General features: G+C 43.0%; 1 protein-coding gene across 1 annotated transcript; it reads right to left on the bottom strand.

The window, feature by feature from the left end:
• Positions 1–13,164: 13,164 nt before the first annotated feature.
• On the bottom strand, positions 13,165–15,278 carry LOC120840944 (piggyBac transposable element-derived protein 2-like). Its single transcript, XM_040211742.2, has 3 exons — positions 15,194–15,278; positions 14,797–14,995; positions 13,165–14,677 (listed from the first exon to the last, which is right to left on the bottom strand). The coding sequence occupies exons 1-3, from the start codon at positions 15,276–15,278 to the stop codon at positions 13,165–13,167; spliced, it is 1,797 nt and encodes a 598-aa protein (XP_040067676.2).
• Positions 15,279–15,842: the final 564 nt, after the last annotated feature.

Genomic DNA, 15,842 nt, shown 5'->3' on the forward strand with positions numbered 1-15,842 from the left:
AAGTTTATTTGTAAGTTTTCTTGTTAGGGATCAATCACGAATCACTGATTGAATAGAGTGATCAATTACAGGCGTATCAAAATGTCGGTGCACAAGAAATTGTTTTTGGAAAACTAATTGTTAAAGCGAATTTGGGGTGGCTCACTCATGGTGCAATAGCAAAACAAAAATGCCCTTCCTAGGTCTGTAGCTCACCTAGCGAAAATTTTTGACCCTGTACTGAGCCTTGGCCGAAGTTTCATGACGAGTTGCGCATTGAAGAACTCTAGTAGTGCGATGAAATTTGGTATTCTGGGCAAGGCTCAGTGGCGGAAACAGAGGACGCGTTTTTAGCATGCATCCAGAATTAATTAATTAATTTTAGTTTAAGATACATAAGCCTATTTTGCGTATTGAGAGTTAACCGGTAATAATGCAAATTGTCGTCACTAGTCAAATATTTTTCTAAAGAATATTTTTTTTTACCCGTTGAAGCATAGAAGGATGAACGTTCAGTGATTGCTTTGCACAGTGGTTTTCAAATGGGGGTCTGCGGACCCTTTGGTGTCCATGAAGACATTCTAGGGGTCCGCGAAGCTCTGCCTCATCAGTCAAGCCCGGCAATAAAAGTTGGAATTTTTCAGGTGGTCAATAAACGTTCCAATTTTCGGGTGAGTTGTCTCGTGTGTGTGCCAATCAAAGAAGTTTATTCGCACAAGCCCCAAGTTTTATCCGTTTATTAACTCATTGTCATAATTAACCTATACATTCCTTTTTCCCTCACCACAAACGGTGTCCTCCATCATCTCCGTGGATCTACAAGGGGTCCGCGAAACGTCAGTGGTTGAGAGCCCCTGGCGTAGGACATAGGGAAGAACCCGAATCCAAAATCGTTTTCAGAACAGATTCAGCAACAATAAGGGGTCGCAGCACCGTGTTTTTTGTTTGTTTTTTACTGTAGAATATTAAAATGTTCGACTCACTACCCGCAGAGTGTACTGGAGCCTTCATCTTACGTATTGCAACGTGAGACAGAAACCGATAACATTTATTTACATATCTGTTTCCGGAAGTGTTCAGGAATCGACCAATCAGGATTTTCCCGCCCCACCGACGCCGATGCTGACGCCGGAGTTCCTCCGACACGAGCTCCTGAATGCGATCGCGTCTAGGTATGACTATATAAAATTAGGCTTCGCTGTCCACATTTCCTAAACTAGATCTATTATATAAACGTATAGTAATTGCAAGCTTAAATGCAGGACATGATATTTTATGATTAGACTTCTTGCTTTGTATTTTTAGCATTCTTGACGGCTAATGCCTCTGTTTCATTCGCGGGGGAGCGATAATAAGGAATTTTTGGAAAACGTACGAAATTTTAGCACGTGCTAGCTCTCCATTTTGCGGTTGCGTCAGAGCAGGTTACGCAAGAGAATTTCAAAATAGCCTTTAATCCCCCGAAAGGCGAGAATCCAAGCATCTCGAGCTCGCAAATCCACCAAGATACAGTAACAGATGTTACTTTACACACGAAATGCTGTTACTAGGGAGGGAAAAAAAGATATTTGGTCCAGTCATAGCCTCCTCTATACTCACAAAGCCTGGCAGTTCGACGACAGAGCCATAGAGTGCCCGGTCGCAAATTTGGAGCCCGAGGATATGGTAGCACAGAGCATCAAGGAGCCATTTTTCAGGGAACCTGGACGTCAGAGCACAGCTTTTGCAGCGCCGAGGACCCGAAACACACTTGTTCGCTCGGCAGAAGTGTGTTTCGGTGCCTCGCCGCAGCGGGGCGCCAGTCACGTGGCTCTCAAAGGGTGCCTCCATCCGCCGGCCGCTTCCACTGACAGGGTAGAGACACGCTCTGACCAGGCTCGCGCCGCGGCGGCGCCATATTGTGGCTATTCTCCGTATCGGCGGCAGCAGCAGCAGCCGCGTGTGATGCACTCGGAGTGAAAGACCAAGGGCTGTCTTCAGCAAGTCATGTCGTGGTGCTGTGTTCCACTGTGCAAGAGGTCATCCAAAATAGCAAATCGGCTTTTCCTTTTCACCGTGACAAGGTGCGGGGATGTTGAACAGCTTTGTATGGATGTGGCTTCGCAGTTATGTGCGGTGGATAAACGCTGTGGAAGCGACAAGTGAGTCTTATGGTAGCAAGACTGTTGCCGATGCAAATCTCCCGTAGAAATGAAATATTTTGTGTGAAAAAGCGCTTTGTGCTAGTTGAGAGTAGGAGTGTACTATCTACAAATTTCTGTTATTTTATAAATTAAAATTGCTTCGACATTTATGGCATTGACTCGACTCTTCTGCGTCTATGCACTTGATTTCATCTGATATCGTTGTTTTCAAGCTTATATGATGGTTGATATAGTGCCGGCAAAGATACTACATACCCTGCTACCACTTGAATGAAGCGCCTAAAATACTTCATAAAATTAAAATAAGCACTCGGATAAATTTGAGCGTCAAGAAGGAGTGGAGCCGCCTTTTGGACCCGCAGTGAAAATGCCGAAAACGCAACAAAACAAAATATTTACGAATGAGAAGGAAATAGCTTTGCATTTAAGATCCACGACGCACGAGCTGTATGCTTGTAACTTTCTTTTGCTGATGGAGCGTCAATGAAAGTGTGATTATTCAGGGCCAACACTCGAAGCACAATGTGCGTAATTTTAACAAGTCGCGGCTCAATTTTCTGCTCAAAAACGCTTAGCGGACACACAGCGTCCACTTCCGCCAATCCGGAGGATAGCCACAATATGGCGCTGGCGAGAGCGGTGTCTTCACCCTGTCGACAAAGCGGCTGGCGGACGGAAGCACCCTAGGCTCTCCTCTCATCCCTTGTCTGCCGTTCCACCTCTTCCATTTCGGCGGCCGCTTCTCGGGGCGATCTGCCGGTATTTTTCGGTATATAGGAGGCTATGGTCCGGTTTAACATTTTATATGCGTGCATATGTGAGAATGCGGCGCGAGAGGTTGACCGGTAGTGTTCGCTTGCGTCGCCCTGGGCAAGAGTGGACTCGTGTGTTGAGCTTCACACTCCCTTTCATCGCCGAGAAACTTTCGCGCAACGCAAGCAGCAAGTTGCGGGCGTTTGCACCCCACCTTGTGGAGTCTTACAAGCTGTTTTATGGCGTGCCACTCCCGTAGGAGTGCAATGCTGTCTTCTGTTAAAAATCGCAGGCGCAATGATGCCACTGACGTCGCGTGCTCACGTCGACCGCCAATGCGGCAGCAGCCGTGGTTCCCGGGAACCGCCATTTTTGAACAGTGCTTGTCTTGGCTTTGGCCAACTTTTCCCGCAACACGTATTCTCCTTGGAGGAACGCAAAGACTGTTTGCGTACGCACGCAAGTTCCCGTAAATAGAGTACGCTAAAATAGCGCACGAAAGGCGCAAAACGGTTAGCATGCAACGCGTATCCAGTGGCCACGACGCTATTCTTTGAGTACGCAAAGCTTTTGCGCACGCTATCTTAAAACTCCCTAATAGGACCAAGGTCTGCAAACCCCGAGACTGGGATGAAGCTCGAAAATAAATCAGAGAGGAAAAAAAAATGTGATAGACAGCATCTCGATACGCACTACCTCGCCCAAACATTGACTCTCTTGTCGTCCCTGATATGGTGCTCAGGGGACGCTAGGCCCTGCACTTCTCAATTCGTCGGTGGCTACGGTGACGGCGTGGTTATAAGCGCTATTCCTATCCATCAAGCGATGTTTAACAAAAATAACTTACTTCAATGCTTCAGATCAATTGAACTGGGTAGACCGCTATTCGTTTCAATTTATATGGATCGGTATCTCACCTGACTTTTCCGTTTGGATATCTCTTTGAAGTGTCAACACAAACACACTACGAGTACTGCATCGATTCGCTCTGTGAGCAGAAAAAAACCAAGCTTGTCTTTGTGTCGACTGACCTATAACAAGACGGCACAGCAGTTTTTAAGTGCAGCCGTGGCAGGTGGTGATCTTCTACGCCAAATGGCGCAGTCTCTTCTGTCGGGGATCTTTCTCGATTAAGGTGTAGGATATCAGGAGGCCGAACAATACTTCTCGCACCGTTAAATCCGTCGACATCGTCGTCACCGCCGTTTTCATATTCGAGTTATTTTTTGACCATGAGGTCTTTGTGTCAATTAAAAGCGCCAAAAGAACGAGGACCAGTAGAATAACACACACGCACAAAGAACGCATGGCTTGCCTTTCGTCGTTAAATTTGACGCATATTTTTTAATCCGGCCTGATGTAGTCTGGAAGCGTCTAAATTCTCTTCTGCGCAACCCATCTTACTATAAAGCCATAGCTAAATTGATATTAGAGAATAAGATTTATTTCCGGTACTGAAATTTCGACTAAGTCCAATGACTACTTTCTGAGGATCTGGAATAGTGCTTATAACAGTAATACGAAATGTAGTATTTCCCGCAATAGCGAAACTACGGTTTTGAACCCCGCTGATACCGCAGACGTATTCTCCGCCATTATAAACATGAAAAATAGCGAGTATCTTTTTTATATTTATAATACGGAGATTGTGAAAACCTCTTAATCAAACCTGTTATTTTTGTACTAGGTCTGCTATTACCTTGCGTAAATCATTTGTACAATCTCATATTATGGCTTTCAAGTGACGTAGACAACAATGCCCTTTTTGATAAATACGAAGTGCGCAATCTATAGAAAAGACAGCAGTCAATCAAGAGGCGGTGGTGTCCTTGTCGCTATCAGAAACTGTTTTTCTATCACTCCAATTTTGTTTCATAAAGATGTTGAAATTGCTTCTGTTCGCGTGAAATTTTCCTTTGCCTATGCCATAATCAGTGCATGTTACAGTTCACCAGACGAACATGTCTTGTTTAAAGATGAAATGAGTAAAGCCCTTGATTATGTCACTCCACAATTCTCTATGTATCCAGTTTTTCTCGGAGTCGATTTTAGTTTTCCAGGTATTGACCGGGCTGCATACAAACCAAAAGCTGGCCGTAAAAATGTTTCACAGTGTGAAATAGTTCTAGATTTGTGTAAGTCGAGTTATCCAGAGCAAGTAGTGCATAGGCCGACTCGTGAGAATTTGATTCTTCAGTTATTCATAACTTCCCCACCTAAACGGTTAAATCAGTTGGCTTGCTCGAAGAGCTTAGTTACCCCAGATTGGTTACAGTGGTATTAGACATTCCAGTAGGTGATAGACCTACTGACGAAAAATTGGTCTCTAACTATGCGAAAACAAACACGGCCGAGATCTCTGCGGCCGTAGAGGCTTTCCTTGGGCAGTTTAAACCCCACTGAAATAAATTATGTGAATCTATATATGAATTGGTATCGAATATTCAAAAAACCTAATGTGTGATATATGAAACACATAAAATTCCCAAAAACTGATATGCGACATATAAGAAAGGGTATGCTTATGTGATATGTCTTATATCATATAAAATCTGATTTGAAGATTTGTCGAATAAGCATATCAGAAATACATTCATATACTTTTTTTTTAATATACGACGTGCCGCGCGAGGAAGCAAACAGATGGCTTGGAAGTTGGAACCGAAGTGGAGCGGCTTGATTTACTGACTTTCAAATAATTACGGAATAAGCGTTTACGTTTTACTAAGAGATTCATCCCCTGAGCCATTCAAAATACTCTATGGCATTACTGAAAAAATATCAACATGCTCGGAATGCTATTTATTGCTTAGGTGGTCACCGAGAAAATCTGTCCCTTCAAAACGAACATTATAAAAGGCCGAAACGCAGGGCTGGGAAGAAATTATTGGGTGGTTCTTTACACTGCTGAACATATACATTGAGCAGAACACATATACGGCGCAACAAACATGAATGCAACAGCACACCCGATAACTACTTCTGACCTCTGCGTTTCAGCCTTTCATTATGGTCATTCAGAAGGCACGGGTTTTCTGGGTGACCAACTAAGCAACAAATATTACTCCCAACATTTTTATTTATTTTCAACAATGTCATACATCTGAGAATATTTTGAACGGCTTAGGGGATGAATCTCTAAGTAAAAAGTAAACGCTCATGCCGTAATTATTTGAAAGCCAATAAAGCAAGCCGCTCCACTGCGGTTCCAAGCCACGTGTTTGCTTGCCCGCGCGGGACGTCGTATACTGAAAAAAAAGCGTATCTATTTATTTCTGATATGTTTATTGGACACACTGCAAATTCTGATATGAAAGCCATATAAGTTATTATTTAAGTCGTATATGAACTTGTATGCTGCATAGCATTTGGCGTATGTGGCATATCAGTTATTATATGTCGCATACCAGTTTTAGGGTATTTGATATCAGTTTCATATGTCGCATATCAGTTTTTGAATATTCTATATCAATTCTAATATAGATTTGAATAATCTTTCTTTTCAGTAGGGCAACACTCAAAATACACGCACACCAGAAAAAAAAAGTAACTCACAACGCGCTAAATTACAACTCAGTTTGTATATTCGACTTCTTACTTTTTCATTATTATTTATCGTTCCACTTTAGTGTCGCACGCATGCACCAAAGCTGTCAGCACTCGTGTTAAGACTAACATGAAATTCTCTCTTCGTGAGCTTTTGTCTGGGTGTGTGAAAAGAATAGGTGAGATTTGTCCGATGAGCTTTTGTTCTGGATTCGCTTCGAACGTTTTCAATAATATTACAGCGACTGCGACTGCGGCTTTGGCAAGACACATGATTTGGCAGTCGCGCCAGCCACGCCATAACGGCAGCCAAGGTGCATGATAGGATGCGACAGGCTGTTGCGGTCGTCGCGTGGATTTCTTGACGTTCTTTTTTGTGGCCAAGGTGAGATGGTTACAGTATGTGGAGTGTTTAAAATGTCTCTAGAACGTCAGCTACGTCGCCAGAAAGCTATTGTCTGCTTCCCATAAATTCGACCGAGTTGACGCTACGAACACGAACGTGTTGTCTTGAACGACGCGTTCACTTTACGACCTGATGTGCATTACAACTTCGTTCAAACCTTTGAAGCGTCAAGCTTGCTCTCGTTTCTCCTCCTATGCTCATCCTTACGGTGAAATTGAGCACACATTTTTACGGACGCCTGCAAAACAGTTATTTTTGTTACGGTTCTCTGTGGGGTTACAATAAATATTTGTGCGTTAATAAATTTTTCGTTCGGTTCTTCCCTTTGTTTCCCTGTTCAGTGCGGTGATTTTCATTTTATATTGCATATTATGCATAATATTCTTTGGAATTTAGAATTTACGCGTGCATTGGAGCATTCGATTCCTACCTAAACTCAAAATTATAGTTGGTTACGGCAAACTATGTTGCGCAAGCTACCGCCAGATACAACCGGAATCCAAAATTTTTGTTATTCAACAAAATGTTAGGGCGCAAAACGAGCTGGAGAAGGCTTAATATAATTTTAGACAAACCCCCGAGACTGGGGAAAAGACGAAGGACAACACAACAGAGAGTCTGAAGCATAGGATAATTTTATTCCACAGAAGTTCGTGTTTATAGAGGGTTTCACTGTCCCCTCAAACCAAAAAAGAAAAGATAAGGAAAGTTCGAACACTCTTTACGCAAACGCATAAGTTCATAAAGGACTTGACACAAAGTCGAAAGAGAATGGGTTGAACCTCAATCAATTCACGCGAACATCCGGCTAAGACAAACAACGAACACTAGAACCCCCTTTCCCGAAACAAACCAGCAGGACCGTTGCAAAAACCTCGAACTTCTAAACACCCGAACGAAAAAAAAAAAAAACACAGAAAAGTATAGACGGTAAGGAACAAAATAACAGGACCGTCGGTAAAACCTTGGACAACAAAGCAAAAAAGGACACAAAAAGATAGACGGCCATGGCTAACAAAAGAGCAAGCCGACACATGGGTTGGTGGGGGACCTTGCTCAAAACAAAACAAGGCCATCAAATTTGTAGAAATTTTATTAATGAAGTCCTCATTAATAAAAATTTGAAGATTTGTAGAAATTTTCAAATTTTTATTAATGAGGACTTTTTGAAAAAAACGTAAGAGTTATCCGTGGGAAGCTATGAGAGATTGCAGCTGCAAAGAAATGAAATGTGGACAAGGTGTTCCTATAGCACGACAAGCTAAAAAATCAATGAAGTAACGCACAGTTGGGACTCCGATATTGACCAGTGAGTTTAACTTTTTGCGCCCAAGGTACCGTGCAATGTATTGCATTCTGAACAATGACGTGAACTTAATTCACAAAAAACAAAAAACCTCCTACAGATCAACCTTATTGCTCGAAGCATTGCCAAAAAAACGCTTCAGCTAGAACACATCTTAATGGATCATGACCCCAGCATAGTAGCTATTGCTGAGACCTGGCTTGATTCATGAGGGTTAGACAATAAGATAGTACCCCCTAGTTATAATATTTTTCAAAAAGACAAAAGAAGTAAAGGAGGAGGTGTTGCCCTAATAGTCATATCGTCCCTGATCGCTTTCGAAATGAAAGGTGCTCCAGGTTTTGATAATGTTTGGTGAAGGACCATGTTGAAAAACAGTGAATTAATCGTAGGTGCAGTGTATCGCATCACCACAAATGTGTATTGAATATTTTAAGAAGTTGAATCAATTTTTTTCCCTAAAAGTAAGCTTTAAGAAAATTATTTTGATGGGAGATATCAATCTCGGTGGGGTAGGCTGGGCTACACTAGGAACTGGGGACAGTGAAGTGTCGTTCTCTGACGAATTTCTGGATTTGGCCTTCTCACACAACTTGACACAGGTTGTTAAAAAGCATACTAAGGTACAAGGGGAATCACGATCTCTAATAGATTTGAAATTCCTCAGTCAGATCCTCTCACGTCACAGACACGATTTCAAGGTTTACAAGGGAATTTCAGATGAGAGTATGGTACACTTCGAACTATCGTTGGATGCTCTAGCTTAAGAAAACGGAAATATCTTAATGAAGAAGATTTAAGAAAGCTAATTTCTAATTAATTATTGATCAACAAGGCTTTAACTAAGATACATTTGAGGACTTTGCTAGGAACCCCCTGATTGGAGTGGACGAGCTGCGGTTAATTTTACAAGGACTGTACCAGAGTGCATTCATAAAAGTAAAGACGCGCAATTAAATAGTCACTGAATTACAAGGGACATAATCCATCAAAAAAGTCGCTTAACCAGGTGTAGAACAAAAGTGCGTTGGAAAATAATTGGTTTACTAGAGGCTAAAATACTGACGCTAGGTACGGAACTTAAAGCAAAAGTAAAGGCATCGAAATTCTCCTTCTTCAATCTTAAGATGCAAAACTTTATTAAATATTCGCCACGAAGGTTTTTTTGACAACTAACATCAAGTAAAAAAGGAGCTACCAAGGTGATAGTAGGAAACAGGGCTATTGAAAAGAAACCAATCGCAAATTGTTCAAATGAATATTTTGTGAGCGTTTTTTTCTGTTGATAATCATGCCCGACCGAATTTTTCTTTATTTTAAAATGTGCCCCCAATGTAGAAATATTAGAAGAAGCTACTTTGAAAACAAACAGTTTTATTTCAAGTAATATAACAAAGAGCTCAGTTGGACACGTCTGGAGAGCCTCATGCCATGAACAATATTATCAAAAAAGCACTTGTACCACTCGTGCTAGCTCCGTACAGTGCCTAGAGTTGAACCGAGCGAAATATTTCTCGGAAGGCTTAAAATGACTGTAACACTCTTTTTTCACAAAGAAAAAAACTTCACATTAAGGATTCTCTCCAGGGTTTCTTGAGACATCCTGTTGCGGAAATCTGTTTTCGTCCGAGACACCTGACTGAAGACACGCTCCGCAGCGACATTTGACATTGGAAGGGTCAGGAGAGAGATGACGACTTGTGACAACAGCGGAAACCTTCTCGCTCCTGCACTGTTTTTCGCAGCTTCAACGTTCATCCTAAATGTTACTACGCACTCCTCATAACAACTCTTTATATTCGTCGGGAGAGGCATGTGGTATGATTCCATGTTTGTGACAGATGACATCAGTATAGACCTTTTCACCCTCCGCCGCTTGGGCGCTGCCATCTTGGAATCACGTGATGCGGCCGCCATTAAGTTGCTTCAACTCGTCGCTCCACTCTCCCCTCCGCTCCTACTGCGCGTCTTGGCGGATGCGTTGAATTCGTGTTTTTCATTGCGCTTCACCGTGTTTCTTACCTCACTCCTGGAAATGTCGTCCGAGACTAACAAATTTATCATGTAATTGCATTACATCATTATGTTTACAATTTCTGCAGTTAATTTTCTACCACATTTTGACTATTTTTACCGTCGATCTGCCGGCTACGTGTGATGAGGCTATATGGGCACATGAATCAGCGTTAACGCTCACGCACATTGAGCACATATATGACTCTAAGACAGCAGGAGGGTTCAAAGGTCAATAACTTATGTCATATGAGAACTCAAGTTTGCTTACTAATAGAGGCGGAACATTCGCAATAGGAAGCACCATGTAAATATATATATGATTGCATATTTAGGAAGGGGGGGGATCTCAAGGAAAATGACAAAATGCTCACTGTAAATAACCGCGTGTGTTTCCTGAAAGCATCATGTTTTGTATTTATAACAAATCGAAAATAGCGGCTTTTGAATACATAGGTGAACTCGGTGGAGAAGATAGGCAACAAACGTTTAATTTGAATATTTTTTTATCTGATTTGCGTCAACATCAGGCAATTTGTTTATTTACAATATCACACTCTGCTTGACGTTACTAAATGTTTTTGCTATATAAACATTCGCTCGATCGGTTTATTTATTGATTCCAAGAAACTGTATGCCGTTTTTTATTAGTCCCATTTCTACAGTCTTTTAGCTATTAAATGATTTCTTAATATAACCAGTTCAATACAGTCAATTCATTTCAGCAGAAAGGTTTTGACTTTCCGCGTACGAAACTATCACAGACAGCTTGAGGGTGCCTAGGGTGCAGAATTTGTGACGCCGAGAAGAATCCATCTGCAGATAAGTGACGTTTGTCTCTCATACTTTCAGAACGTCGGAAGCATATTTTCATATAACAAATAGTCTATTTCACAAGGCCAATACTGTGAAATCTTTTTAATTGGTACTTTAGCTAAATAAATTTGCTAGTCAACCTAGGTTGGTCTAGTAAAATATTTCTCGAGAACTTAATTTATTTAAATAAGACAGGCCAAGGAAACAACACTTTTTTATATTATCTACGTCATTATAGGCGACTTCTTCAGACTGCGAAGTTCACAAAAAGTTGGTCTACGAAACCCAAACAGTAAACTTGTCGTCACTTCATATACTTTTCCTGATTCAGCCCGTTGTTAATCATGTTGTGGACCTGCTTCTTCACTAAGAACTCATGCATTATAGTCTGTTACAATATAAGACGAGCAGTCGAATCTCTGACTTGAGCTCGAGCCCTTTCATATCACTCGGCGCACGCGCAGCCAAAGCCCGGCGGCAGGCAAAAAGCACGTGGCCAAAGCTTCTCCTGATATTTTTTTTTTTCGAGGAAATATTTTTTGCGGTTACAGCCGTGGCCGATGGTAATCCTCTCTTTGCATTAGTGCAGTTGTTACATCACCGAACCTGGCCGAAATTGACGATTGGACGTAATCGGACGCATCTGGTGTTCAGGAAAGTGCTCGCAATTTAGACTCGAAACCACCTCGTGGTTGTTCAAGTGATCAGTACCATCGTGCCATTCGTTGCGTGCCACAAAAAAAAAACTTTGCATCACAAAAATCGAAAACGGCATGAAACAGCAACGCAATGGCGTGCGCGTACAAACCGAAACCAAACAAATTGAAGCAACCTTATGGCGGCGAGTGCACCAGCGCCCTCTACCCGACGGTCAGCCAACTACTCAAATGAAAAGGTCTATAAAAGGTGAAAATGCTGCTCGGCTGCAGTAGCCGCAAATCGCTCAAAAGCTGCATGTTTGACGGAAGTCATTTCAAGACGCTTTTGATGCATGCTATTAAAACTTGCGCCATTTCACGAAGAGTAGTCTTTTCAGTCGAAGCCGTGAACGGTGACAAGGATTCGTGTGAGGTGCTTCTGCATATATGACCCGGAAGTAAACGTCGCTATTCTGTCCAGCATGAATTACCTTTCCCCTCAAATTTTTGCGAACTCGAGGTCTTATGACCTCGACTGCGTACAACAAAGCCTCCCTGTGTTTTGTCTCCACGCAACCCCCCTCTTCCCCCCCCCCCCCCCCCCCCCTTCGGGGTCCTGCCTCACGGGCCTCTATACAGAGGGAAAAAGGACACTTTCACGGAAATCCCGCAAAAATTGGACATAGCCCCAAAATAGCCGAACGTAGCCTCATAGCCAAACGCCAAATTTTGACGACAAATCTATCAAATAACTAGCCCAATTTGGCTATTCATAGCCTAACCTAGTTACCCTGTTAATCAGGCTAATTTAGTTAAGTTTAGATACGGAGTTAAGAATATTTCTACAAATTTGGTCGCCTTGTATTGTTTTGAGCAAGGTCACCCGCCAGCCTCTGTGTCAGCATGGTCTTTTGTTAGCCATAGGCGTCTAGCTTTTTGCGTCCATTTTTTGCTTTGTCTTCGTTTTGATGTTTTGTTTTGTTGTTCGAAGTTTTGCCCACGGTCCTGTTGTTTTGAACCTATCGGTCTATCTTTTTGTGTCCTTTCTTTTTGTTTTTCGTTCGTTTGGGTGTTTAGAAGTTCAAGGCTTTTGCCCACGGTCCGGTTGGTTTGTTCCGGGAAAGAAGGATTCTAGTGTGCTTAGTTTGTCTTAGCAGGATTTTCGGGTGAATGGTAAAGGTTAGACCCAACTTCTTTCAGCTTTGTTCCAAATTCTTTGCGGTGTCATGCGTTTGCGTGAAGAGTGTTTTTGGTTTCCTCCTCCTTTCTTTTGGTTTATGGCGGCAGTAAAATCCTATATAAACACAAAGGTCAGTGGAAAAAATTCTGCTGCGTTTGAGACTATGTGTGTTGTGTTGTCCTTCAACTTTTTGCCACTCTCGGGTTCTTTTTTTCTAAAATTAGTTATCCTCCTCAGTCCCGAGACGGCAATTTTTTAGCAATGTGTTTGAAACTTGTTTATTGCGTGTCAAATGATGCAAATAAACATATAAAAAAGTAACTATTCAAAAACACAAAGGGATAGTGCTGAGCTTCTTGGTACCCAAGGGGGTACTGTGGGACTTAACGGTTGTGGAAGTCCAGGAAACAGTTTTTGTTCTGTAGGCAAAGAAAAACGTGGCATTTTGTGCATTTCACTCTCGATTTTCCGTTGCAATGAGGATTTCGGCACTTCATCTGGAACTTGAGCTTAACATGCTCAGGAAAATGGCCGGTCATGTCGTACCGTACTTCATTCGGAGGTAGTGGAATTACCTTGGTCCTCTTCTTTGCAGTCGGTTCTTGGTCGATTTGTGCGTTTTCTCGAGACCCTCTTGCAGTGGAAGACTCTGCTTGTATGAGCACATTAGCTATAACTGCTTTGAAGTGCAGCAGATCCAGTCTGTCCTTTTTGAGAACCATGGCGTTGTCGCAGTCCCTCTGGTACTCTATCCAACTGTTGCAGCATGCCATGTCCAGGAAGTCTGTGAAAACGCGGACCGTCCATTTCCTACTGCGAACAGTGATTCGATAGTATGCAACATAGCGGTCAATGAGGTCAACTCCGCCCATGTGCTGGTTGTATTTGTCTACAATGTCGGGCTGTGTGACTTCGACTCTCTTCTTTTCGTCTTTTGACCACCTCCGGCATTTACCCTCTGGCACAGTGCCGAAGGCAGTAGACAACAGAAGGACTGACTTGTTGTCTTTCCATTTCACTAGACAGAGCTTGTCATCGCTCCGGACTCTGCAATGTGATTCACCCCGCTTCATTGATCTGTCATTCGGCATTCTTGCTGCTTCACCGTTGGTACGGTTTGCCATGATGGTCCCCGTGAGGAAAATGTTGTTGTCAAGCAGAAAATCAGCCACTTTCACTCCTGTGAAATATCTATCGGTGAAGAGAAATGTTGCCTCATCTCTGGTGATAGTCTCAACAAGTCTTTTTACGACGCCTCCTCCAAGGCCGAGCTCTTTCATGTCTGCATCAGGAACTGTCCCTTTCCCGACGTATATCATAAAGTCTAAAACCAGACCATCAGACGCGGCCAACACGAAATTCTTTAGGCCAACTGGGTTGGGTTTGCTTGGCACGCACTGGCGCATGGAGCACCTGCCAGTAAAAGGGATCATCTGCTCGTCTACGCACAGTTCTTTTGAGCGTGGAAGCTCAAGGCACGCTTTCCTGAAACAATCGATGACTGGCTTGACGAGGAAGAGCCTGTTCTCTTTCTTTTCTTCTTCTGTCACGGACAGCCTGTCTGCAAAGTGTAGGTGGCTTCGTAGCTCGAAAAACCTGTCCCGTGACATTGCGTCCGTAATTATGTCCACACTCAGCAGGTGCGACCAGTACATGCGTACCCGTGGTATCTTCAGTATCCCCATGAAAATGTGGATGCCTGCAAAAGTCCTAAGCTCTTTCGCAATGGTCTTCACAGATCTACCCGCCCTTTCTTGAACGGAATACAGCTTCGTTTGATGTGCACATTCATCCCAAAAGTTCCCTGGGAAATATCTTGAGAAATAAGTGTACGGCGACTTTGGTTCCTCCGTGCTCATCTCTGCAGCATTATCTTGGATGGTCACACTTTTGAACCTGGACAGAATTTAAAAACATAATTATTGATAACAAACCTGCAACTCCGTCTTTAGATAGATACAATATTTGATATTCAATTCAAAGTGTCTGGACAAATAGAAGAAAAAAATTCTTACGCTTTTGTTTTCCACAAGCACCGTTGGGATGATGGCTGGCCGACTGGGCGACCATTGTCATCGGAGCTGTCGATTTCTTCCTCTGATGTATCCGAGTCTCTGGCGTCGTTAACGGGCCACTCCGAGTCATCACAATCCGACAAATCAGCATCACTCTGCTCCAAAAGGGCTTGGATTTCGTCATCAGTCAGATACTTGTCTGTAATTCAGAAAAGCACAACTGAGTCCAAAAATACCCAAACGGGTACCTACAACTTAATCCTGTGTCAGAATCACAGTTCTTCGTGAAATCGACCTAAAACATGCCCCAGCAAAAGCTCTAGTGTCCCTAGATCGTTCCTGTAGCTACAAAATTGCACAGAAACACAACAGGACAAGGTAAGAAAAATTTACTCACCGCGTGGACGAAAACGTGCGCGCAAGCTGGGAGACGCCATCTTGAACTGCTCGCTCTGCAGCGCCTTTCGGGCTGGTGGCGCCATCTAACGCATAGGGCAGAAAACGGAGTGTACCCGAATGGATGATGCCGGTCACAATGCTAACATTTCATTTCATAGGAAGTTGTGAGCCCTAAAACAGAGGGCCCCGATTGGGTACCCACGGACTGAGGATTTCAAGAGCAGCCATCCATGCCTGTAGCCATGTAGTGAAATGAAGCGCCTAAACGCGAAGCCGAGACCAAGTTTACAACAGCCGTTAGGTGCGTGTACTGCGAGAGATTTTGAACGGAAAGAGGGCTCTGCGCTATTTCCAGTATAGAGGGGCTTTAGACGCTATTAACTCACGGCGCTACTTCCCAATAGGCAAAGCGAGCAGACAACAGAGTGCATCATCTGCTTCCGGCGCGTGTCGGGAGATGGCGGCACAAATTAATAGCGCCACTAACCCGATCGTCTGCGAAACCCCCCGTCGTTTACAATTTCAAGTCTATTGCTCTCAATGGTCTAAAAAAAAAAAAAAAAACTACGTTTTCAAAATTTTACATGGTAAAACTAACCTGACCTATGCACTTTCTCTGATATTGCGAGCTTTTTTTCTGCAGGTGT

Source organism: Ixodes scapularis, unplaced genomic scaffold (assembly GCF_016920785.2).
Source record: "Ixodes scapularis isolate PalLabHiFi unplaced genomic scaffold, ASM1692078v2 PGA_scaffold11__112_contigs__length_91849675, whole genome shotgun sequence".
Lineage (NCBI taxonomy): Eukaryota > Metazoa > Arthropoda > Arachnida > Ixodida > Ixodidae > Ixodes > Ixodes scapularis.

Excerpts from the sequence above, each read along its gene's own strand:
- LOC120840944 (XM_040211742.2), bottom strand. The coding sequence starts at position 15,278 with ATGGCGCCACCAGCCCGAAAGGCGCTGCAGAGCGAGCAGTTCAAGATG. Across the intron at positions 14,996-15,193 it reads CGCACGTTTTCGTCCACGCG|ACAAGTATCTGACTGATGAC; the intron begins GTGAGTAAATTT and ends TCTGAATTACAG. Across the intron at positions 14,678-14,796 it reads TGCTTGTGGAAAACAAAAGC|GTTCAAAAGTGTGACCATCC; the intron begins GTAAGAATTTTT and ends AATTCTGTCCAG.